This window comes from Zonotrichia leucophrys, chromosome Z (genome assembly GCF_028769735.1).
Source record: "Zonotrichia leucophrys gambelii isolate GWCS_2022_RI chromosome Z, RI_Zleu_2.0, whole genome shotgun sequence".
NCBI lineage: Eukaryota > Metazoa > Chordata > Aves > Passeriformes > Passerellidae > Zonotrichia > Zonotrichia leucophrys.
In genome coordinates, this window is record NC_088200.1 from 31,166,434 (window position 1) to 31,193,368 (window position 26,935).

Here is a 26,935-nt window from a genome sequence, read left to right on the forward strand (position 1 = left end):
GTTGCTATGATCAGAAGGTTTTGGCAGGTATATTAAACTGTTTTTCAGTTTTGGAAGAAGCAGTTTAACCCTGTTATAAGAGAAGAAATAAAATTGAATATTTTAACAAGCTTTATAGAAACTTTTTGCCAATGGAATGTCTAGTAAAAGGTTTGTGTGATCTGAGCAGATCCTGTATAATAGTAAAGTAATGCTTCTGAGGAGACCCTTGTCCATTGCACACCAGGACTTTCCTCTGAGAAGAGGGAGGAGTTAGGAAGGCACAGTCTCCTGCAGGGCATGTTAGATTTTAGACTTTTGCAAAAGGCATGGTATTTCCAAATGTGACTATCTCTATCCTCTGAAACAGACTGTAGGTGTGCTCAAAGAGGTGTAATTAATTAGTTTCTGGAGTGTTGCTGGGCTTGCAAGGGTTCCTCAGGAGTGAAGAGAGAGGCGAGAATCTTGACCTCATGTTCAGAAGGATGATTTATTAGTTTATGCTATATATTACATTATTACTATGCTAATAGGAGAAAAGTCTCAGAAGCTTGCTTACCTAAGAATAGAAAAAGAATGAATAAACAAAGGAGCTCTCTCTGATTCTGTCCCAGAGAGAGCTCAGTCTTTGATTGGTGCTTAACTGTACACATGCAACATGGGCCAATCACAGGTGCACCTGTTGCATTCCACAGCAGCAGATAACCATTGTTTACATTCTTTTTCTGGGGCCTCAGCTTCCCAGAAGGAAAAATCCTAAAGAAAGGATTTTTATGAAAAGATGTCGATGACACTGGATTAATTAATCAGTTAACTGATTTCTTCTGCACTGTTGCTTCTGTGCAACAAAACAGTTCAGTACAGTCCATAAACCTGATTCTTCCATGTCCTTTGGTTGTTCACATCTTCTCCTCAGTAAAAGAAAGTTGGCTGATCCAAATCAGAGTTAGAGGCCTTGAATGCTTAACTATACCAGCCTACCAAAACAGTTTCAATGTACCAGAAAACCAGCAAAAAACATGCTTGTTCTATAAGTCACAAGTTAGTTGTTGTATATTCGATTTGCTTTAATAATATTGAAGCAGCTGGTGAGCAGACTGTTGAAGTAAAGAAATAGGTGTGTGACACCCAAGCACCTTGCAGTCATTTACAGTTGTGTCTAAAAAGGAAAGAGGGCTTCAACTAGTTACACATCCTAACCTGCCTCCTGAGTGACACAGCTTGCCACTGTGTCTTACTCTCTGTTTTTTTACAAATTATGACTGTATCTCTGAACTTGTACCTTTAGCATGAGGGGTAGTCATCAAACTAGCTTGTAGAAACACATTTGTAAGTTATTGAAGTACATAAGACATCAGGTCTTGTAGTGTGATTTACTATCTCACAACTCAAAAAAGACTGTCTTGAATTTTACCACTGGATTGATTAGGGTATAAGTATTGTTTAGTTGGCCATGAGAGGGAGTCACCTTATCACAACCAGTGTGGTTCTGGGGGAGTGAGAGAGTAGGGGCAAACACTCATCTTGTTCTACTCAAGGGAAAATGGAGATCTCTCACATTCTATTCTGCTGGCTGTCCAATCTAAAAGAAGATCTAAGTTTTCATGGGGGATGGATGGGGTGCTAGTGCTATGAAAATCTTACTGTTATTGTTCCTGGACTTTACCATGAAGAACTGTAGGAAAGTAGAGGTGCACTTTCTTTAGTTTCCCACCTTGCCACTCTTTTGGATAAGAAGAAAGAATGATGTGATGGGTGAAGATGGAAACTGACTTTCAAGCATTTGTTATTAGCCATTCCTTGCTAAAATTTATTAATTTGTTGTGCTGGAAAAACTGTTATGTTGAATGCTTTTTGTGCTTTGAAAGGTTTCCAAAGACTTCTGCATCTTGAAAAAGTTCATTTGAATTGTCCTCAAAGGTCTGAAACAGCAAGAAGTTTATATCTAAACTTAGTTTCAGACTGTTTACAAACATCCATATACTTACCAGGCAAACTGAATGCATTCAGTAATCTGGTTTGTGGTGCATGTTTACAGAATGGCTGGTACTCTTTAAAATGAGTTGTAATGGACATGCCAGTGCAAAGTTACATTACCTCTGTTAATCAAAACAAAGGAACTGGGGATTAAAATACATCAACTTGCAGACTCTGTCCCTCTTTTTAGCTGAAAGGGACTGTGTTCCTTCTCAAGTGTTCTTGAATCCCTATAACTGTATTATCCTGATGAAGAACACATGAAAGAAATCATTCTCTAGTACCAAGGTGTGGCATGAGATGAGGGAGGACTACAACTACCTAAATGTAAATGGGCAATCAAGTGGAAATAAACCACATGAGCTAGAAGAGAAGAAATTGATAATCTGTTATAGTAGCACAGTGGAAACCAAAGACAGACTCGGTGTGATGCTGTGTCCTGTTCAAATGTGTAAAGTGCAAATGTGGGTCTTCTTTATAGATGGGTGAGGGAAGGAAATAAATTTTACCTGTTGTTCTGCAAAATTGGTTTTGATTTTTTTCTTCTGTTGGCAAACATGTCCTGAGATCAGGTCTGACTTCAGCATCTAGCTTTTTGGCTCTTCAGGTGTAATAGATATATTAGATAAAATAGGCACTACTTAATGAAAAAATCACTCATGCTAGATCATGTGTTCTGCATCCTGTCAAGTGTGAATTTATAGTGGCTTGTGGTTTAACCCCAGCCAGGCACCAAGTCCCATGCAGCACTTGCTTCCTCCCCCACCAGCAGGATTGGGGCTAAGAGTTGAAAGGGTAAAAGCTGGAAAACTTGAGGGATGAGATGAAAACTGTTCAATAGGGAAAGTGAAAGCCATATGTAGAAGAAAATCAGCCATCTCAGGATAGCAGTGTAATGGGTGCTGAGGAAGATAAATGCTGTCACTCCAAATGTAGTCCCCCCCCACTCCTTTTTGCCCCTGCTTTGTATAGTGAGTGTGATGTCGCCTTGTCTGGAATGTCCCTTTGCTCAGCTGGGTCACCTGTCCTGGCGGTGTCTCCTCCCAGCCTCCCCGGCACTCCCAGTCCCCTCCCAGACCACCACGGCAGCAGCAGAAGCAGAAAAGGCCTTGGCTCTGTGTGAGCTCTGCTCAGCAATAACAAAAACATCTCTGTATTGTCAGCCCCTTGTTCAGCACAAATCTGAAACACAGCCCCATGCCAGTCACTGTGAAGAAAATTGCCTTTACTCCAGCCAAAACCAACACTAGGATACTAAGTGGATTATGAGCATCTTGACTCATACACTGACAGTGCTCAATGTAATGCAATAACAGTGATGATTCCTTGACATTTTTCTGTCAGCCTCCCTTACTTTCTCCCTTCAGGTGTTGTAAAAAAAAATGAAACAAAAAAGTAAGTTAGGAAATCTCAAATATTTAACTTCTTCCTTACTGCAAATTCATTACCCATAGATGCCCGTTTTCTATCTTCTATATCCTACCAAACAGAAAAAAAACCCCAAAAGCCTTGAAAAAAAGCACTTTCTTCTGGAACTAGAATAAAAAGAATTAAATTAGAAGAAAATGAAGTTCAGTTGCTGTTGGTGAAATGTATTTGTTTATATACAGTTATTTCAAATTTTTGATCTTATAGTAGGAAAAGATCTGCTGTAAAACTACTTCAAAATTTTCTGTGCTGCTGAGAAAACAAGAGCCATATCACTTTTCTTTTATCATCTTGTATATTGCGGCACTATTTTTTCCATCTGTGTTGTTTAAATTTATTTTCAGATTTTTATTATGCATGTGAGCCACAGCAATGTCTTGCATCTCTGGTACCTGCTTGGTCATTGAGATGGAAGGATAGCCTTTATTCAAGGTATTTAACGTTGATGCCTAAGAGATACTGTAGGTAAATATGGATAGTAATAGCTATCCTTCTTAGCAAAACTACAACCCACTCATGGCAGAAATTTTATACTTCACGTCAAATAGAAGGTAAGAGGAAACTTTGAAATTACTTTGTGGATATTCATGGAGTTCTTCCATTTAGTGGATAGAAACAGAAAATAAATTTTGCTTGATTGATACAGACCCATGTGTGATTGAAGTCTGCATGTCTCAGGCTATAAAAGAGGAGAAAGGTACAAAGGAGACTCCTCCTTGCAAAGGAGTCTGAAAACAAAGTACTCTGTAGTCAAAGTGAAAAACAGAAACCTTGTAGAGGGTCTAAAGACACAACTGAGTTCCCACAGTCCCTGACTAGATAACCAATCTTTGCAGCAGTGTTACAAATTCATAAGTAGAGTGGGATGCATATGCCTTGACATGAGAAAATTATCTTGTTATAGTTGTGTCTGAATGGCAAATTTAGCAGTATGGAAAATCAGGAAGATCACACAGAAAATACCCTATGCAGAAAGAACCTATACGTTAGAGAGAATTCCTGAGTACCAGAAAGGAAGGAGGAGAATGATTGCATTCATCATGAATATGTGGAAAGGGAGGATAATAAGACCTGGTTTAGACATGCAGTTTTTTACAGGGAAGTTATACGTGTATTTGGAGAAGCCAGTGAGAGAGAGGAGACAGAAGTAGGCACGACTTAACTCTTAGTAGAGAAGAATTTGTTTCTGTGTATAAGATGGGTGAACATTGATAGGAATTTCAGCAGAACTGTGGGGGGTGCTTAGCAGTAATTTGAATCAGAAAGAAATGGTAAAAGTGATTTGATTTATGTTGCGGTATCTGTACAACAAATACTTGTCTGAAGGGTGTTTGTGTTGCAAAGGTTGCAGTGTCTCCAGAGATGAAACACAGGAAGGCAAGCAGGGATGAAGGAAGGCAGTGCCGTGAGGCACTTCACTTGCCCTGTAATACTGCAGGATAATTATTAGTCATGTATTTCTGAGAGTAACTGTTAGAACAATTGCTGTAAATGCAGTAGTACACTAGGGCTTTTCTAGCTCATCTTGGTGATGAAACAGAAGAAGCGGGAAACAAATGAAGTAGCACAGAGAGAAAATGCAGCTATAGTGAGAAACGGTGTGGTGCTGGTTTTTTTGGTGGGTTTTTTTTTTTGAAAGCAGTATTGTTGACAGACTTTATGGAGGAAATGTCGTGAAAGGCCAAGTAAGTAAGCATTGACAATAAGGTGAGAGGCAGAAAAGGGTTGGATCAAATCAGATTTTTTCCTCATAATGAATATAGGTTAAAGACATGGAATTAAAAGGACTGAAAAGTTTTAAAAACATTCTTTGGTGGGAGCTTTATTAATGTTGGATGGTGATTGATATTTGTGATTCGGTCCATTTATAACTGATTTTGAAAGTAAAACAGGGGGAAAGTGAGCAGAAATGTATCAGCATTTGAGAGTTAGAGGAGTATCATGCTGCATTGTTTTGTGCTTTTCTTTTGCTCTGCTGTCTTGTTTGACACTAAAGGTGAACCCTCCAGAATGAGTTGCCTCCATTTATAGGTTCAACCAATCCTTCCCTTTCCAATCCAATTAGTTCAACCAATTCCACCAATAAGGAAAAATATGAACACATACAAATGAAAGAGTTACTAACAAGCAGAGCAGCAACAGTGAAGAAATAACATCAAAGAACTACCAGATACAAAATTGCTAAATCTTACAGACTCCTCTTAAACAGAGACACAAAATACCGTTTATTGATGACAACTACCAGTGCAAAATGTGGGTATTTCCCCTCAAATTAACCCCTGTTTATTAGTCTTTAACATTTAGTTTAAGTATTGCATAAACATATAATGTGATATGATGTCAGCTCAATCTCTGCAGCACTCATTATTTTTGGGATTATGCACCTCTTCTTAGAAGACAGTGTCAGTTTAATTTGAACTGTATTTTAAGTACTGGTCCAGTTAACAAACAAAAAGAAATTCTGTCTGTTTAATTGTGGAGAATGTTTAATCTCTGAAGCACATTATACTAAAACTGTCAGCATAGTCCATTGTTGGGGCTTTTAAAGTTTTATTTATACTAAGGTAATTCTCGGTACAGTTTTGATTCAGAAAGAAGTGATTTTATATATAAAACTGACCTATCTCAAACTGCGAGGTTTTTTCTGTCAGTTCTATGGCCCTACAGGGGCCACACAAATTACGATATGTATGCAATATTCACTAATATTCATTCTCTCTTTTTCACCTACTTCCCCCTCATACCCTCAAGCTGTGAAAAGTATAGCAACCACTGTGCATAATTTTAGTTACAATTCGCAAGTAGCAATAACATTTTACCCCTTTTGACTACCCAGCTCGTCTGTAGCCAGCATATCTCTGAATAGCTGCACACGCCTCTTTTTCTCAGGGTTGTTTCCTAAGGCATGTTCCGTAGTTTGCCTTCTGTCATGCTGAAAGACCTTGCAGATGATAAAGGCAACATTTCTGTGAATTTGGAATTTTTTGTGCTCTTAGATGGCAGTTTGTAATTTACTCAGTATTGCTTTATTTTGAGTCTTGTCAAAAGGCATTCAGATTTATTTTTTAAGAGTTATTGGCAGACTGAAACTTACATGTTACTGTGAAGTTCACACAGTAGGTAAAACCATCACTATTTAATACTCTAAAGTGTTAGTGTTTTAAAATAATGATGTTTTCATCATTCTATTACGTATGAAATCATATGTAATAGAAGACCTCATAACTCCTTGTGAAATTGAAACAGTTTATAGGAGGTAACTTCTAGGCAAGAGTGGATAGTCTGCATGAATAAGATGGCAAACTCTTGGACTGACATTGGGATAATGGGGTTCTGATGCATTTTTAAGTGAACAGGCACAGATGCAAAGATTCTGATGTGTTTCTGTAAAATACTGAGCTATTTCTGTGCAATGAAGTTCAAGAATGCATTGGCTCTGGATTTGGATCTGTAAGTATATATGTCTACCCATTTTATCTAGTTGGACTAAATGAAATTATTTCAATTAGATCATCTAAACTGGGGAGAAAAGAGAAGACTAGAAGGAAGATTGAGCTGACTAAAAAAATTATGACATTCCTAATTAGGAAAACATACAGCATAAGGAAGTTGGCCAAAAGGTATAAAAAGTGACAGAGCTGGCTCAAAAGAAAAGATGCTATTGGATGCATCTGAAGATCTGTATAAATGTGATGAGTAAAAGATTGCTGAAGATGAATGAGGACTGAAATGCAGTACTTAATTCTATGTAGAGAAAAAGAACCTGCAGCTTGTCATAAAATGGATGACAGAATGCAAAATATATTTAACGTGGACAACAGAACTATTATTCATTAGAATATCTTTTAAAGTATAATAAAGACCTAACAAATACCATGTCTGCATCTGAAAAACAACAAAATAGTGGACTAAAAGGAAAGTGATTGGTAGTTTCTTCAGTATAATAAGTGTTTAGATAGTGTAACTAATAGTTTCTTCATAGATGCTAAAGAAAATAAAATGGTGAAAAAAATTGTTAGAAGACAGCTTGCCTGATGGATGTATAGGATATGATGTTGGATTAGTCTGGTGGATACTACCCTGTATCATATACAGGACTTCCATAGTTTGCCTTCAGAAAAAAAGGTGGATCTTCTATGCTTGCCTCCTTTTTATTCCAAAGGTGTAGAAAGCCTTGTTTGGGAGAATCCATACAAAGAGGTCCACACTGTGGACTCCTTTTGATACTTTCTCTGTAGGACAGTACTATGAACCTGCTATTTGTGATGCAGATTACAAGAGGAATTAAATTTAGAGAGACTTTAGCATCTCTGTCTGCATTGTTGACTGCTAAGTTCTGCAAGACTCATGCCTTTATGAGTGAAGGGAGGCAAGTTTTCACAGAGGAGATGCAATGTCAAGGAAAACAACTGTGAAACAGTTTTTTAATGGTAGTTGGTTAGTTGGGTTTTTTCCCTTTGTCAAGAGAAAATAGGCAAATAACAAAGCAATTTAATCTCTATATAAGTGAAAGAAAAACCTAAAAACTTGTGCTAGTTTTAGTGGGGACTAGGAATGCAGTTGTAAATATTAATGAACATGGAAAGCTAGGATTTGATGGCAGATACGTAGAAATTGTTTATATTTTTCCTTTTACATCAAGCTTTAGAGAAGTCTTATATTGTGTGCACAGCCTCTTTAGGATCTTCTAGGGATTCAAAATTCTTTTTGTTGATCATCTCATTGGTAGAAAATTTTTGAAAATTGCACTTAATGTATATAATAACAGAAAAAGGATAATGTTTGCTTGATTATGCATTAATTAGTATGGCATCACTCCAGATGAAGCTTTTGAGGCTATCATAAATAGTGATACTGGAGATCACTAAGCAACATGATTATTCTTACAGTTTTGCTAATGGTTCAAAGGTCTGGAACACAAGCATTTCTGGAAACCTGTTTACAGATTTCTATTATACTGAGAATTTTTTTGGGGGAGGCTGGATATTAGCCATTTTTTCTTTTAAAAGATAAACATTGTGTATATTAGGGATGATGCAGTGTTATTATAGATGCCATTATCTAAGCAATGCTTATAGAATTCTAGAAATAAATCAGGTTTTGCCTGAGGGATAAGTTGACATTTCCATTCACTTTTTAATTTCTCTGGGACTTTACTGGGTTAATATGACAATTTTTCTCTAGGGATCCATCAGCTGATGGAAGTACTGTAATTGTGTTTCATTCTCTCTCAATGGTAACAACTGTAATATTTCTTTTTTCTCTTCTTGCTGGTGTCCAAATGCTTTTCCACAGGCTTTTTCTGAGAGAATTTAGGTACAAGGTTATGGCACTGAACAGCTGGCCACTGTTGCAGTATTCTCTGTGTGTCACATCCCTGCTTCCTTGTCAAAGTGCCATAAACTGTGAAGGCCACGTAGAACATACAGGAGTTCATGTTCTCAGGAAGGCTGTGTATTTTATGCCTACAGGGAATCAACTGGCTGTCCTCCAAACAATTCAGTTTTAACCACTGCATGTGTCTGCTTTGGAAACTATTTATTGTTTGGTTTATAAGACTTGGTTAAACTTCACAGCAATTTCCAACATGATATTTTTGAAGTTGTTTTAAATGGAATGATTAGGTTACATAGGGGTTGCCTTGCAGCAGAATACTTTGAATGAGAAAGTAATGGATCTTTTGGTTTTTTATTATTACTCCCTTCACTTTTCCTTGCTTCCAGTATTAGCAATGATTATGCTGTATTTTAAAAATCAGCTTCATAAGGTAGTAGTGCTCCCAATCTATTTAAGCAGTCTTGCCATTTACAAACTTTTCTAGAAGTCTTAGGAAGAAGATGAGAAAAAGGAGATCTTCGTGAACTTCTATCCATGTGTGTGCAGGAGGTGTTAGTAAATTAAGACCAAAACTTTTAAAGTGGGAGGAAAGCAATGCAATCTGCAGGTGATGTACCTTAATACCATAAAAGTTACAATTTTTGTTTATTTGTCGTACTTCTGATACCTTGCCAAAGTACAAGTTTAGTGTCATCCTAGGTTATATTGGAAGGAAAAAGGGAATCACACTTCTTCAGTGGCTTTGCAGTGCAGAAGATAGCATTGGGGAAATACATAGATCATACTCGTTTTTAAAGGATCACAGTTGGGTTTGTACTAATGTGTGTCTTCTTTTATGTAGCTTTGTGTGGTTTATTAAAACTATTTTCAGTTCTCATTTATTTCCCTAAGCTTTGAATTACTTTGGTGTTTTCAGTTTTGGTAGGATGCCTAGAGGTTAGCAAACCCGACTGCACACATAAATTGGAAAATTCTGCACTTTCATGAATTCAGTGGAAGTTTAATCAGCTTCCTTTGGAAGCACTTCAACACCCTGCACTTTATAAGGCATCATGGCCTAGAACTTGAAAGATACGGATAAAATAGAAGTAATTGTTTTTGAGAAATGGTGAGGTTTTGAAATAATATAAAATAAAATTAAATCGCAAGGAGGCCAGCTATTATGCAATGATTAATACAGTTAGGAAGGATTCTTTTTTCCTGTGCTTTGAAATGATTACAAACTCTTATAAGTAGTACTCTCAATATTTTGAGAAATAGAGCTAGATTGTCTTGTTATGCCTACCTTCCGTTCTGGTAGGCTCCACAGATAAAAATAACCAAATAATGTTCAAGAATCTGTTATAATGAAAGCTATTATAGTACATTCAGTAATTACCACTCTTGCTACCTACCCAAGCAGAATTTATAGCTAAAACTTTTGACTGGAAACCATGTGGGACAGAACACCTGCACATCACTGTATAAAATTACTTGTGTGAGAGGAGAGATTTGTGTGTGTCCTTGTTTTGCTGTTAAAGCTAATAAGTATATGACAGCTAAATGTGAAAGTATCAAGATTATTTGATCTGGATGTTGTAACTCAATGAAACCAAATCAGAGTTCTGTCAAAATAACATTTTCAGTAAAGTTGAGGGGTGTTTTTGTCATGCTGAGTAGGAAACACTCTAAGAATAGCAAGTTCATAAGGGTCAGCTTAGTAAGCTTAGTAGGAAGTCCAGTAATTTTCTTCTGAGCAGCATGTCCCTCTGACCTACCTGTTTGCCAGAGCATAAGATTTCCCCTAACTAGTGCAAGTCCTCCTCCAGCTACATACAAGCATTCTTTCCTTGGGTATTTTTTGGAGACTAACCTTATTTTGACATAGACTAGGGCTCTTGCATACTTATTGGTTTTTAAATCAGTGAATTGTACTCAAATTTAAGAAACCAGTCAGCAAAAGTGTGTAGATCAATTTTGAGGGTTTAGAATTGTAATCAACTCTCTGGTCATTCCAGTTCACATAAACCAGAATGAAGAGCAGGTAACTGAAGGAGGGGGCAGGGAATGAGGAATGACTCAGCTGAAGAAATGATGTTATGATAAAAGAAGTAGAAATGATAAAATGATAAAACTTTAGTACGTTGAAAGTCTTTTGCAATGGAATTACTCTGTAGCTCACTTTTAGGTTTCTTTCCTCATTCTGATAGTGAACTGAAATTTTGGTATACGCAAAAGAAGGTACCCATTTGAATTTTCTCTATACTGAAAGACAGTCTTGTGTTTTAGAATGTGTATTTGTACAGAAACATCTAATACAGTGTCATTCTTTTCAGTGATGGTGAAGTCCAGTTCAGTAAACCCTTCACCCATCCCACCACAATATTTATACCAGAGAGAAGAAAGTAAATAGAAAGTCAGTTAGTTCTCAACTACATGAATAGATGAATCATCATTAATAGTGAATTTCTCTCTGTGAATATTTCTTAATTCCTTTCCATATAATAAACAGACTAATTAGTTTGCTTGCAAATTGTTTAAGCGGTATTGTTTTATAGATTCATGTCAATGCCTACAGAAGAGAGAAACAAATCTTTAACTCAAGCAAAATATTTGAACTGCTATAATATACTTGGTAAGCTACATGTGCCTCCTAAGCTACTACAAGAAACAGGAATTGAATGAGAAACTTCATTTTGTTTTATTGTGTTCAGAATACAGTAAACAGTACAAAACTCCACTAAAGGTTTGATTTTTGTAATTTATGCATCTATTTTCTGTTTTACATCAACAATTAATGTAAATTGGGACTTAGAAGAAACAAACTATCTCTATGAACTTTTTTGGCACCACGGGAAATTCTTTTGCTTCTGTTGCATCTACTTGTTGGGGGTTTATCTCTTCAAAATACTATAAAATTGAGTGTTTTGAGGGCCTTTCTGTTTTTCTTCTGAAAAGAACAAATGGAATTAATTTTTAATGTAAAATAAAAAAGAAACAGATAATTTTTTATGGGTTATTTTTAACCCTTTCAAATGTCAGAGTTGAGATAATGAAGGGTAAAATTACTTGTCTCGATCTGGCAGGCACTATATCTGGGCTGGCTCTATTTTAGTGCAGCTCAAATTCTAACATGGGAAAATTGCAGAAATTTACAATTCAAAGTGTGTTTCATCAGGGAGAAATCCACAGATTGTTTTGACACTCAGTTAGAAATTCAGCATGAAGATGGACGTCTCATGAAATTTGCAGCTGCTGATTGAATTTATATTTCCATAAAGGCCATCAACAATAGCAGTCTGCAGGGGAAATGGGGGGGGAAATGACAAAACTTGTGAGGCTAGCATTTTTTCCTCAATCCTGTAGTAACAAATTGCTTGTAATAAGGTCCTATACTGACCACCATTAAAGAGAAATACAGGGAGCCAGGAAAGATTTTTCAGTTTAACTGATTTGAACTGAAGATATTTGAATTTTGATCTTTAAATATATATGCAGTCATCTGTACTGTATGTAAAATGCAACTATAAATCAGAAGTGTCCTTAAACTGAAATACTCTTACTGATAATTGCAGAAGATTTATCACACATGTGATTTGATTGCATAATAAATTCCCAGGATAGAAAATGAACAGTATTGAAATATACTAAAATAGATTATCTTTTTAGGGGTGAAAATCTCATTTTATCTGTGGCATGTTCCCTCTCATTCATACACATACACAGATAGAAGAGAATGTGTAAGATTTGGGTTTATTTGTCTGAGTAACAAGGCTCATTATGTTCATCATTTACAAAAAAAAAATCCAGTTACAAAAAACAAATTCATGTTATCAAAACAATTAGTAAGAGATGCTGCTGAGACAAATACTATGATAGAATATAACAAATGTTATCTTCTTTGGTTGCAATATTTTGTATATTTCTATCCGTTTCTGTTTTTTATGGAATAAAGAGGGCAGGGGAAGGAAAAGGTCAAATATTTCTAAAGTATCTTCTTTTGTAATAGAAGCAGTAAAGCAGTGAAACAATCATTGTTGTCAGTCCATTGACAACTTGGTTTCTGAATATCTGTGCATCTTGGGACTGTGGAGAAGTTCAGTGTTGAGTTGTTTTCTATAATCTTGATGTTAGAGATTAATGCCTGTAGCTGTCAATGCAGCTACACACACCAAGCTGTGTCCAGAAGCCTTTTCCTCATAGTTTGTTGTCTGCATTGGTGCCATTCTTTGCAGTTAAGGAAGATCAATAAGGTCTTCCTTAACTGCAAAGGAGGCACTCAGTTGTTTCAGAATATAAAAAGGGAATTCTCCACAGCTGGACAATGCAGAGTTTAGTATGGTGAGACACAAGTCATGTGTTTTTGATACTTAAGAATTAAAGTGCTTGTGTGACATCTTAATACAAACACATAGGCGTAGGGATCACTTATCTTAGCTGGTCACACCAAAAAATGAGATAGAATGCTAATTAGGTTAATTTGGCAACTTTGCAATAGTGAAAATCTCTGTAAGTGTCTTTATTACTAAAGAGTTTGCATTTTAGGGATTAAATTGATGAAGCATAATAGTGTAACTGTTTTTAATTTTACTACCAGTCATAGGTAGTACTACTAGGTATCTTCTAGTCTTTAATGTATAAAGAAATGAAATTTGGTTATAGAGTTTGTAAGTATCATAGTTTTTGTTTTTCGTGGCTGTAAACTCTGCGAGTCAAACATTTGTATTACAGTTATTACAAGCTATACAATTCTAAAGGTCACCATCCATAAGTGGTAATTTTTTTCTTTCTCTGGCATCAGGGTAAATGCTTTCACAACTTATTAACAGCTCTTACAATATTTGCCCCTGGTGCAATACTTTTAAATCAGTGAGCGCTCAAATAGGTATTGAAGTACTTGATGATTAGGTACCTACCTACACTCTGTAAGAGCACATAAACCTCACTTTTTTCTGTTTAGTCTACAATTTAATTAAGCTGGGACTGTGGAATTAGAACTCTCAACTCTGTGTTGCTTTTTGTGTATGTATTTGCTCATTCTAACTTGAGAAGAGACCACACAAAGTCTGAGAGTTGAGTAGAGGAATAAAATAAAATAATGGGTTGACTCAGATGTAAAAAGCTTCAACTTATGGTTAGTCTTTGTTCTCAGCTGTTGCACTTGAAGTTTTTTTTTCTGCTCAGGTTAGGTTTGAAAGCAGAGCAGGAATTGCTGCAATTCCTGGGTATGGGAAGGCTTTTTTTATTTCTTTACCACCTAGACCACTCTGAGCCCACCAAAATCAGCTAAACTATGAGGTTTTTTTCCTCCCGATCAGTGTTGCAGGAAAGTACCTTAACTAATGAGTACATGCACAAATGCCAGCTTAGAGAAACAAACTTTCAAAGAGATCTTTTAAAGTAACCTAACAATGTAAAGCTAGAGGGTAATAAAAAACCCCCAAAACAACAACCTGTTGAATGGTAAATGATTTTACATTGCTATTAATCAACTAAAATATTGCTTACTAGTGTGTGCTGTTTAACATTGTTTTCAAAAGTTTTAAAACCTTTGAAATACTTGTTTAATTTAGAACTCTAACCAAATAAACTAAACATTCTTTATTTCTATGTAAATTAAAAATGCCATTTTGTAGAAAAAAGAATAACGTTTAAGGCTCTTTAAATATTTGTATGATATGCATATGCATGAAGTGGGTAATACATCTCAAGGACATTAGCTAACTTTTCTTCAGAAGTTTCACTATTGTGTTGACTGTGGCTGAAACAGGTGTGTTCTTCCCTAACCTCCACAATGAAAAGCAAACACAGTAAAATACAAGTACCAGTATTCTTTAATCCTTCAGTGCAGTACAGTATTAGCTGTAATTGTGTTCAGACCTTGTATAAGACTGAATTTTCTTTGCAAATCTTACACCTGTAGTCCTTTTGTAAAATTCGTTAAAATATACTAACCCTCAAAAGTAGCATTAGTACCCCAAGAATGTATGTGCAGCTAGTTGTAATAATCTGTTTATTCTGGAAAAAGAAGAAAAGTATTCTGGAAAAGTATTTCTTGCATGGTAAATGAGTTTTTACAAAAGATTCATTGAAAATTCATTTCCAGTGGAAATGTAATGAATCATCCAAACCAGTCCCTAACACTGCTGTGTTGGGTCATATTGCAGAATGGATGTTCTTCACAGCTGTGAGTTCCTTTTAATTTTATTTACAATTCATACTCTTGCTGTCATTTGCCCGTTTCTCTTCCCTCTATCACTGCCTTTTTATCTCCCTGCCTTGTTTTTTATTTATACGAGTATAAGTTATTGTGCACTTCCTATCTACCTGCTAAATTCCCCTTACACATGCTAAGTTCCCATTTTCCATAGATTTATGGAATAAATTAAGCACCTCATTCTTGGATTTATTCACATTTTGACAGTAATTGGTAGAAAAGCATTTCTTGAATCTGATGGACCAAAAGAAACCAAAAGAATAGTTGGAAGAAAGCTTCTCTGTGACAGCCCACTGAGCTTCCATCAGCTTTGCAAGGAACTGTCATTTGTATTAGTATCATTTGCGCTTGTGTTCCCAAAAGAATGTAATGTTGTGTAATTCTAGTAGGCTTATTGTAGTCTCATTTACAAAACATGGCTTCTTTTTAAAAACGTGGGCTTCACAGATGAGGAAGACAAGGCCTTCCAGTGAGCAGGGAGTGGGAACTGGTGGTGCTGCATCCTGCACCCAGATTAGGAGAGCCCAGGGGCTACAATGGCAGTGGATATTTAGCAGAAGGATTTTTCTCTCCCTTGAAAGAAATTGTTTCTCGAACAAATATTACTTAATTCAAATGCCACAGCCTAAGATACAGCAGGTTTTCAAAACACAAGATTTGTATGAATATCCATGAGCTCCATGGGCACTGATCCCAGAGGAAGTTAGTGACTTTGTCAGCTGGCAATCCTTTTGGGAAGTGAAAAGGGACTTTGTTTTTTGATTTTTGTAGTGTATGTCAGCCTTTTTCTTTGACAGTACATGCTCCCAAAAATTGAAGCAATTTCCCTGGCTTCAAATTTTCAGAAGTCTGAGGAAATGTGTCTTACTTTGGGAAGAAATTAGTACTTGCAGGCAACTCTGAAAAGCCAAATGTATTGCTATTAAAATGTAAATATAAGTAGCAAAACTGAAACAGTTTTTGACTGTGAGTGCCTGGTGTTTACAGCTCGTATGGACTTGCTGAGTTAGTGCCTAACAAGTGTAATATTGCTTGATCCTGCATTGCTGTAAAACTGGAAATCATTGATCTGGTTCATTTCAGGTTAATGGAAATCAGAACTTTCAAACATCTGTGGCCTTGCTGGCTCTTAAAAGTTAAAATGTATTTCTGTTACAGTTTTATAAAGCATAAAGCATATTAGATGATTTCAAGTGTGTTATTTAATGGGGGAAATGTAACTACATCTGTAAGTGATAGATGTTAGGTTCAAATACTTAATGTTTTTTGTATTTCAGGATATTGTATTTATTGTATGAATGAATATAATGAACTGTTGGAAGTTATTAATTTGTCGCTAAGCAAAAGTTAATTAAGCTCATAGCAGTCTAAATTTGGAAAAAAACCCCATAATTCTTTGGGGAAAAAATATTATTTTAAAATATTTGTATCTTTCCTAAAGTAAAGATAATTATTGCAGAAACACTGCAAATATGATCACGAGGTAACAGAAACACAGTCATCAGTGAACAGACTCTCTCAGCTAAAAATCTATGCAAAGAAAAGATGGTGGCTTTCACAAATTAATACTCACCTTTAAAAGGATTGTCTTTTATAACAAACTTTTCCATTCTTCAGTGGAGATGAAAACTCTTGATTCTGTTCTTATAGTGATGGGCTGCTCCTGCAGCCTATAGATATGAAAATTCTGCACCCTATAGATGCTTTTGTTACTTTTAGAGAAGTAGTTCTTCCTTTGCTTGATATTAAGAACTGCTCATAGTTCAGGTGCTTTGGTAATTGAAGTACTACTTCATATTTAGCAAAAACTACAGTTTATTTGGTGGTTACCAAACAGAAAATAAATGGGTGACCTGTTACTTGAGTGTTGTAAGATATTGCTGAAAAAAATTTAGAAACCTTTGTTTTGAGTAAGTGAAGTTTATGTTGGGTTGGTGACAAGGAAATAATAGGCTGTTAGTGAATGAAGTACAATTTAGTCTCCTCAAATTACAGAGCACTTCAGTAAAAAGGTATGCTTTAGAAATGCATGTTTCATCATGAAGTTTAGAGTGCTGCTGTGCAAAATCATTTGCCTGAAATTCACAAAGGCTGCAAGTTCAGTCTGTGCATTAAAAAAAAAAAACCAATATCTTAGTGGAGTGTTTCTTCCATGGACTCTTAGCATGCAGATGTTGTAAATCAGCAAGCGAAAGAATCCTGTTCCTGAGTTCTCATGAACATCTGATGTTCATTCATTTTGAATGGGAATTGTTACTTTCACATAGTAGTGTGTGAGAAGGAGATGCTATTTCAATTTGCAGACTGCAAAACATGCCAATATTTTATACCTGGCAGGGGCTCTTGTTCAGGTAGCTCAGTTCAAGTACCAGAAACATCCAGTTCCCTGTTCCTGGTCCCATTTCTGCTCTCACTCATTATGTGTGCCATAGTTTGTTTAGCTGTACACATTGTACAAACTTGCTTGAGGGTTAACAGGAAATAATTTTCAAATAATGCTTTTGTAAACAGTGAAAATCAAGCTAGGGCTCCTGAAGATCTTTAGTGTGTATACATTTTTTTCCCCAAAATTGGTGTCAGAATAGTAATAATCTGTTCAAAGCACACCACAATTTTGAGATTCATTAATTTCATTTGAAAGGTTCTTCAATGGCTTTTTCTAAATGTAAATACGTATATATAATATTTAATGACTGTCGTGGATTAACTTTTGGATATTTTTCCCATAGAACGACTCTTCCTTAGAAGTTACTGAAAAATTAAAATATTAATTTTAAAACATCTGTGCTTATCTACTGTTAACCACGGGAATTTTTGTGAAAATATAACCTGGTTTCTGGTCTCAATGTATATAGATAAGGCTGTAGAAATTTAGAAACTGCTTCATTATATATTGGCTACCCCTTAATGTTTCACTGAGTATTTCCTTTGCTGGATTTGACTATCCTCTTCTTATGCCAGCAAGCCACAAACTTCTGCTAAACACTTTTGTTTTGGGACTTTTATACAAATTCATTTCAGTCATGAAGCATTAGTTTTTCAATAGACTGGGACTGAAAGGTTCTGAGAAAATATGCAAAGTGAGAAAATATATAAATGTAATATATGTAAATACTGTATCATTTGCTGAAAGATCTGTCAGTTAGGTAGTCTTCTTGGCCCTTTTGGAGGCTTGAAAACTCCTGCAAATCTTGGCTACTTTGGTGTTCAGTGTAAAATGATGCTGTATCTGATATTCTGTGTTACTGTTCTGTACATCTGCTAAATTCTTTCTGAAGTGACCTGCTATTTTTTTAAGATGCAATTGGATATATTGTGTTATGTATATAATCCCAACTTGATCCATTTACGGTTCTTCAGTGTTTCTAACATCTGGTGGTCACATGAAAATGAGGTTAATTTTAAAGTTAAAACTGTTTTGATGGTGCTATTTTTAATTGTTTTTTATGTGTGCTCTTACAAATGAAGTTTCTTACATTGGTGTAGCAAAGACCCAAGTATTTGTTTGAAAATACGGGGATGAATTAATAGGAAGCAGAACATTCAATAAAGGCAATCTTTAGTATGAAAAACACTTTCCTAAACTGTAAAATGTTTTAATTACATCTGAAGAGGCCTCAGTGTGATCTTCCCTACAAAAGCCTATGTAAATTGTCAGTGGTGGTCTGCCAAAAGAAACCTAGGGGATAAGGCAAATCAGACAGTTGAAGTTAATTAGTGTCGTGTGTGTATCACAAATATAGAGAGGCTCAAAAGCCACCGGCAGTACTCAAAATAACATCTTTGGGAAATAATTTCTGAGTTTGGCTCTACAGTGTGATTTGTGGGCTCTGGAGGATGAGTTTTTATGTAAGTTTTGTGAAAGCTTGCAGCAGAATAAGAAGTGGAATATTTTGTTTATTAATATCAGTCACAAGTTGTGGTGTGTTCACTACTCTTTCTAATGGTGCTTTATTCAGATGGTGCAATACTAAAATTAAGAACAGTTTTTTAAAAGGTGCTTTTCTTACAGTAAAGTGTAGTAACTTTACAAGATTGGAGAAGAGTGTTTTTTTCTGAGACTTGTATAGGATCAGCCCTAATTAGATACCTCTTCGGCTTTTCTGGAAATCTTCTGCATGGGAAGAAAGTAATTCTGTCGTTTTTGGTTTTGGTTGTTTTTTTTGTTGATGAATAACAGTTCATCACTGTTGTAGATGAACAGTGTAAGAAAAAAAAATCATCCATGGTGTTGTTGAAAAAAAATTGTGTTACAGCTAGGTATGAACTATAATTTCATCAACTTATAGGAATTTTATACTTATAAAACAAATAAGTATAAATCGCATAACTTCCAACATTGATTAAAAATATCTAATTTTGAAGATGAACACATTCTACACATTATTCTTTGCCTGATTGCATATCTTGAACAAATAAAAATGTTGCATTGCTTAAAAATAAAGTATAAAGCTAAAGAAAAATCTTTAAAAAGGAATTTCACATTATATACAAGTTCTTATTTTATTTTATTAAATACCTAATAATGAATAATAGTGTGAAGTTTAGCTACTAATGGTTCCAAGTTCCAACTGGTATCAGTTTTAAAATAACTTCAGTTGAAATACTTGTTGAAAGCATACTGAAGGAATGAACTGCATTAATCACTTCATTATGAAATAAAATATTTTGTACAGATATACTAAATGTTTCCTCAAAATGTCAAATTTTTGCTTATCAGCACCCCAGGAAGAGAAGAAGCTGGTAGAAAGAGCCTAGGGAATACTGTTGGGTTTTTCCCCTATGAGGGATGGGAACCTTATATATATTTCCAGTACCTGCTGCTTTAAAAAGCAATTTAAAATACTCTTTCTCCATAAAGTAGCATAAAATCTGACAGTCAATCTGCTGTGTTCCACCTTACAGTTCAAAGTTTTTAATTCTTCGTTGGCAGTAATACAATCAGAATGTGGGATGTAGACTCAAGTTCCCCACACTGTCTCCCCTTTCAATATACTGAGTGTTCCCTGTCAGATTCCTACCTTCTGGTTTTTGGTTTTTAACAAAGAAAATATTTAGTTTATAGGTAGTTGTGAAAAGTCTCACAAGCACAAGGCAGATGACAGTGGTTGGAGATGATGTGACCTGATAACTTTGCAAACCTAGCCCAGTGAACTTTGAGTCCTGTTTTTCCTAATCAATAATACAAGTAACTTCAAAATAGAACATGGAAGCTTTTCTTGAAGTTACTGAAATATAATATTTCAAACTGACGTCTAGATGGTAATAATTTTCTCAGTATTTTAATCTTTCATTTTCATCCTGTATGTCATTGCATTCATGTGAATAAATACATTCTTTCAAGATGATAAGGTGATCAGCAATTATAAATTTATATAGAAATATAGAATATAAAATACCTATTGTATAAAAAGATATAAGTATAATAAAATATTTATTTAATATATTTTTATATAGCTATATAAGATTATATAGAAAGTATATAATAGAAATATATATATTTTTCATTCTTTTTTTTCCACTTTAGGGCAGATTATACCAGAAAGAAGATTTGTAGAAGCAGTAAATCGTGAAGCATATCAGTATCAAATTGGTGACTTTCCAGCAGAATGGGAAGGTAAATATTTTGGTTTTATTTCAAGAAAATTTTGGCATTGAATGTAGGCTCTGTATTTTTAATAGAAAGCCTGACTATGTGAACAAGTAACTTGTTATCTTTCCTTCTTGGTAAGGCAGGCTTTTATTTAACTGCATAATAATATGAATTCTTGAAGTAGCCTCTTTAAAAATAGGATAAATTTTGTTTGAGAATTCAGTACTTAGTATTTAATGAAAGTAAAGCCTATGTGGAGATGACTTACTCCTATTAAATGTGAAAATATTTATTCCTGTGGAGGATCTGATTGAATAACCAGCATGAAGTGCATTAAACAAAACAAAACTTCCTTATTATTCCTTCACTGCAGTGTTAATATGTAGGTCAGTTGATGTGCATATTGGTGTCACCAGTGATGGGGCTGCTTTTTTTACGGTGTATTTGGTTTCCTATATCCTCCCTTGCGCAATCTAGTAGAGAGTTGAAGAACATGTTAATAAGTAACCGTCTTGTCCAAGTGCTAGTGATTAAATTTTTGTCTGAAAATTTGTGGTGTAATAAACATTTCAGGGAAGTTAGGGCATTTCCTTAGGATTAGCTGATCAGCTCTTAGAGAAAAACAAGAGGAGTATATTTTGGTCTTTGAAGTTGTTAGGTGATTGAGCCAAGTGTGGGGTTAAATGTGACTTCAAATCCAGATTCCGCAACATAAGCAAGGAATCCCTGAAATAGTATGAGCAAGGAATCCCTGAAATCCTATGTAGAGGCTACCCGTTTCTCAACATGCTTTTGGGAGAGTAAAATACCTAGACATCTCTCAGAAATTGTTAGGTTTAAAGCAAACAGATTTTAAGCAGTGTGTAATTTAGCTCTGGAATTCCTTGTCATGAACTATTCTACTTGCTGGAAGTTTGAATGAGTTAGTAAGAGGTTTAAAGTATTGGTGGAAGAAAAATTGTTCTTATATAATATATACAGATATTACTGATAAACAGTCTACAACATGTTTGGAGGAAATGTCTTATTATACTTGTTTACCTTATTTTCTTTCCTCTATGCTTAATGCTCTTCTCTGAGGGAGATGATACTGAACAAAAAGAAAACTTCAGGCCCATTATTTCCCTTAATGGAGTCAGTGGAGAAATAGAAAACATTCTTTCTTTGTTTTTTATCATTGTCATTACACTAATTCCTAGGATTTTTGCTGTGATCAACTGAGGCTAGTATTAAGAGCAGAAAGCTTCTGAACGTGTTTCAACACTATTGGCAGTGTTTGCCAGCTATGGTGAAACCACGGTATCAACAGTTTCTGTCTTCGACTGCTGCAGTACCCACAGGGGTTTGGCAAGTCTTGCTCTAGCTGTTTCTGCTTCTTTGTCAGTCCAAGAGAGCCATCTGCTGAAGGAGAGCAGCAACCTGATAGGCCTGTCCTAACTAAATCATCTGGTGCTTGAATGGAAGGATGCTGTTCATCCAGCTTTCTGAAGGTCTTTTTCCTTGTCTAAAAGTTCTCTTAACTATCAGAGCTCATCTTAGTTCTCTGTGACTGTCATGCAAACACTGCACCACAGACACCAAGAAGCATATATGAAGCATATATGAGGCTTCAGGTAACTCTGCTCTCCTGTATGTTGCCTTCTGATACAAGGCAGGCGGCCTGGTTTCAGGAAACAGCACGGCGACCCCCTTCCCCGGGGTCGCTCGGGCCTAAGAAACACGCGGACACCAATATGGTGGAGGATCAAAGGCCTTTATTCTCTCTTCTCGTGGGGTTTTATAGTCTAGGGGGCTTCTACGTCAGGTGGGGGTCTGTCTTTACCATCTATGGTTAGTAGGGATGGAAAGTTACCTGGGCAAGTGGAAAGTTACCGGAATCCGGTTCAGGGGGCTACATTCCTATGTTAATTTTCTTATCTAAGGGGACAGGAGCCCTGTCTTCCCGTAACATCACGAGATCTTCCAAACGCCAGGACCTATCTGCTACACCTGTGAAGGAATTTTCATCCAGGACAATTTGGTAGTCTCTGTCTGCACTTGTCTGGAATTAACAGGAACACAACGTGGACAGTCAGACTGTCTCAAACGGGTGTGGGCTAATAATCCTTTTCTTAATGGGGTTAGACTGCAGTGTTCAGCCAAATTGCTATACAAACCCATTGCTTCATGCTATTGGGATCTGTGTAGCACTAAAAATCCTCTGCTATATCTCTCTTCAGAAATTTAGCACAAATCCGTAGAATTTGACAGTGTGGTGCCTTGAAAGTTGCAGATTTTTGGGATGTTGTGTGTGACAAGACCTTAAATTCAAATACCATGTACCCTCAAGGGTATATGGACCTTGTCTAAAACGGTGCAGCTGGCAGACCTGGGACACACTTTTCAAAACAAGGCATCCTGTTCAGATTTGTTTTAGAGAAGAAGCAATAACCTGGCCAGTCCTGTTGTTATGAGCTAGGTTTGCATTTTTATTGCTTAACTTCCTCATCTTTGTAACTGTGGGGTTTTGTCTTTGTGATGTTGTCAGCAAATACAAATACATTGTCAGCAAAGAATTCACAGAGGAAAGGAAAATTTACAGTTTTCAGATTGAGTAATAGTCTTTTCCTCTTAAGTACTTGTCCTGATTTTGGCCAAGGATGGAGTTAATTTTTGCAATCACCAAGAGACGGTGTGGCTAACAGGGTGTGGCCAGAATCCAGATGTTATGCCATGCTGCCTTAGGTCATTGCTGGGAGTAGTGGAAGGGGTCTCTGGCTTCTGAGAAAAAGGGTGTGGCTTCTGATTGGGAAAAAACATGGCTGTGGTCATCTCACATCATCCTTGGTGAGCATTTTGCATGTAAATTGCCCTCTCTTTTGTATGCTTTTATTATGAGTATTAATTTATGTTTGTTTTCTTATCTTACTGCTGTTTCCAGTAAATTGTTATCTCACCCCATGATCTTTCCCTTTTGTGCCTCCCATCCTCCTCCCTGGCCACCCTCAGTGAGGAAGGGTGGAAGAGGAGGGGAAAGGGAGCAAGCGGTTAGCACTGTGGTTTGGGGAACTTTTGTGGGAGAAGTAAACTGGGGAGTCGCATTCCTCAACCACAACACTACTGAATTTCTCTAGAAAGAAGAGATACATGCATGCTTTTTTCCCCAGTGCATTTATTAACCAGAAGGGTGTGTAGTGTATGCTTCTGAGAGATAAAGATGGGAATTCCAGAAAAAAGGCTAGCCTGTACTTTTTTGTCCAATGCTTGTCTAACCTTTGCAAATGGTTTTATGGATGTAGAATTTTAACAAGCCAAAACTGGTACTTCTGCTGTGGGTGGAGAAGCTGTTCAAAGACCTATTATGTCTTGGCTACATATTGTGGGGTGTAAGGGATTTAAGATGCTCTGAATTTCGATTTATCACTATTTCTTTTTTGTCTCCTGTAAAAAAGAAATTATGAATTAGTTGAAAATGAGAAGGAATGGAAAGTGTAGTAGTAGTAGTTAAAATACAACTATAGAAGACAGTTATCTGAGTAAAAAAAGTTTAATTCAAGATTTTTGGACACTCTTTCCTGAAATGCTCATTACATTTCTATCCCAATTTTTTCCTCTTTAACATTGGTCTAGAAGTTTCCCAGGCCCACAGGACCTGTGCTGAACTTTCACTGTGTGTCTTCTGTCCAGATGCTTGAAAATATCCCAGTACATTTTTTCTGTGGGTGTTCACGTTGTAATTCATGCTATTATGGATGCTGACCATTCCAGCAAATAGCCTGAGACTTTGCTGAAGGAGTTCTAAAATACTTGCTGTTTCCTCTGAACAGTAAAAGATAAATATAAGGTTAGAATCTTATTTAGTATTTCCTGCTATGTTCTCTCTTTGCTCTTGGACTCTGCTGGACACACACTTACATCTCCAGGTGCCTTTTCTCCAAACTCTGTGTATGTACTTTGATATCCACGGCCTCTGCTTAAGTTTTGGCTGGCTGTCCTTCCTATTCCTCTCAGGCTTTTCACTTTTAGGACTGTGCTGAAGAGTGTGTTGCCTTATCTCCTCCTTTTCTTGAGACCTGGAGAGAGCTGCTTTTACCTGTACTGTCTTTGTCCTGCCAGGACTCAGGGTTTTTTACTTTTTTTTTACTTGTGGAGAGTTCTAAATGGCCACCTCATTTAAAAGCAGTCATTCCAGCACCCTTTCCCTTTCTTTGTTACCCTGCACAACTGTACGACTGACTGTATGACTAGCAAAAGAAACCTCTTATGACCAAAATTAATGAAAGTACCATCCCTGGAAATACTTACAGGTATCACTTTTCTGAGGAGAGCTTACATGAAACCAGGGACAAAGGATAGTGTAAGGAGTGGGAACAGGCTGTAGAGAAATTGGAAGAGGGGACAAGTTAAATCTCATTCTGTACCTAAGACATGCAACTTGGACAGCTGGTAACATAAGGAACTGATTCTGGTAGTGTGTTTATCAAGTTTTAAACATGTAATAAAGTAAAGGAGACCAAGTAGAAAGCTATAAAGCATAATCTAGATCACAGACTCAACCTGTGCAAGCTGTTTCTTCGACTCTGGAGAGGTTGTTTGTGTACTGATCCTGGGAGTTTAGTGAATACAAGGCCAAGGGTTTACTCCTGAAAGACTCATCTGGAAATTTTATACTAAAGATGTTAGTTTTCAGTGCTCTGGAGGATTGAATTATCTACATTCTCAGACCTCTGAATATTATTAAAAGTTCTGAAATGTACATTAAGGCTTCTGTAAAGCTAAAACAGAATCCCTTGTGTTGTCCTCAGTGTTAGTTCTTTGTACACCTTTAATTTTAATTTTAAAAATCCAAAAGCGTATTCCCTCTTGTGCTCTAGTTTTAAATTTAGAATGCAATCCATATACCAATATTTGTATACAATAATAATACTAATATTGCCTGGTTTTGTTTCAGTGAAGTCCCTTATATTTTACTTCAGAGTGTGAGTGCCTACTATTTCTTAGGCAGTATGGATGCACACAACAGATAACATGTCTGTATTTTAGTTCTGAATGTTCACCTACTCAAATATGTGTGATTTACTTCCTCAAGACATGTCAGTAGTGCTCATGAGGGGACATCTGAAATTTTACATACCACAGAGATTCGGAGAAGATGTGCTTCTTACAGCATTTTATTGCCATCTACTCATAATGTCTCTTTTCTTTTTCTTGGTAACATTTAGTGATTAATGGGAGTCTTAATTTGCACGTTCACTTTCTATGGCCATTGCAGTGTGTTATCTACCAGTAGGAGACTTAAAGTTCAATGAAAATTTCATGCATACTAATAAGAATGCAAATGAGTGCTGATGAAAGAATGCAAACATTTCAAGGTAGGAAATGTCCAGCTTACTTGCCAAATTCCTTTTAGACAAAGGTAGAATTAACATGAGTACATCCAGATAAAATTAGAAGCAGCAGTTTTAAATGGGGACAATGATTCATTTTGCTAAACCTTTGGTGTGCAGGGGGGATGTTGTGGTTGCACTCAGTACATACATTTTACCTTCTGTGCCAGGTTTAAAATATCTTGGCTGACAATGGTGAAGGCATTTTGTTTTGTTAGCTTGGGGAATGGGAATGTAATGAAAAACTTTTTCCCAGCTATAACTGTCAACTTTTAATTAAGTATATATATGTGTGCATACATTGTTCAAATGTAATGTAATATAGCACCTAGCTACCTACCTTGTTTCCATGAACAAATATTTGACTATAGTATAAAGCTGTTGAGTAATTTAAAAGTGCATTCACTGAAGGTGTAATGCAGATCATTAAGAAAGGTACAATAACTTTTTCTTTACTCAACTGTATACACAGATATATATATTTTGTATCTGGATGTATGCAGATACATAAAGAGAATGCAAAATATATAACTTCAACATATTATTTACTTGAATTTTGTTAAATGTAGTGCTAACTCAGTAGGAAATCGGTTATATTTTTGTACACCTTCATTCTCCCTATGCTACCATGAATTTCTCTTACACCTGAGTTATGAGGTGTTGGTGCTTTTTTTGAACTGTGTGTTGGGTGCTCAAAATTTTATCGATAACTTAAAAGTCAGGGATTTTAAAGGCTTTTAAAAATTCTCCTATCTCAAAGACAACATAAAAACTGGTGTGAATTAAGAATCCTCCCATTCTTAGCCCCAAAGATTAAGTGGTCAGGTGAATTATTAGTAAAATGTGTTTCTTTTGAAAGACTGATCAAACTAGTGGATGCTAAACTGCAGTGTGCTAAAATATACTGAAATCAGATGATGTTTTCTTTGCTTTTAAGCTCATATTTCTTCTTGAGCTTTATGAAGAATATTTGAGAAGTGGATTTGCACAGACAAGTGTGATAACGTTAAGTCTAACTAAATTCATCTTATGGATTTACAAAGATTTTAGTAAGTTTTC

General features: G+C 36.0%; 1 protein-coding gene across 1 annotated transcript in view; it reads left to right on the forward strand.

Annotated features, from left to right (window-relative positions):
* The window catches only part of NDUFAF2 (NADH:ubiquinone oxidoreductase complex assembly factor 2), a 57,334-nt gene that overhangs the window by 14,151 nt on the left and 16,248 nt on the right, over positions 1 to 26,935 (forward strand). The window contains exon 2 of the mRNA XM_064736377.1: positions 20,445 to 20,534. Coding sequence (XP_064592447.1) covers positions 20,445 to 20,534 — 90 coding nt within the window. The remainder of the gene's footprint in view (positions 1 to 20,444; positions 20,535 to 26,935) is intronic.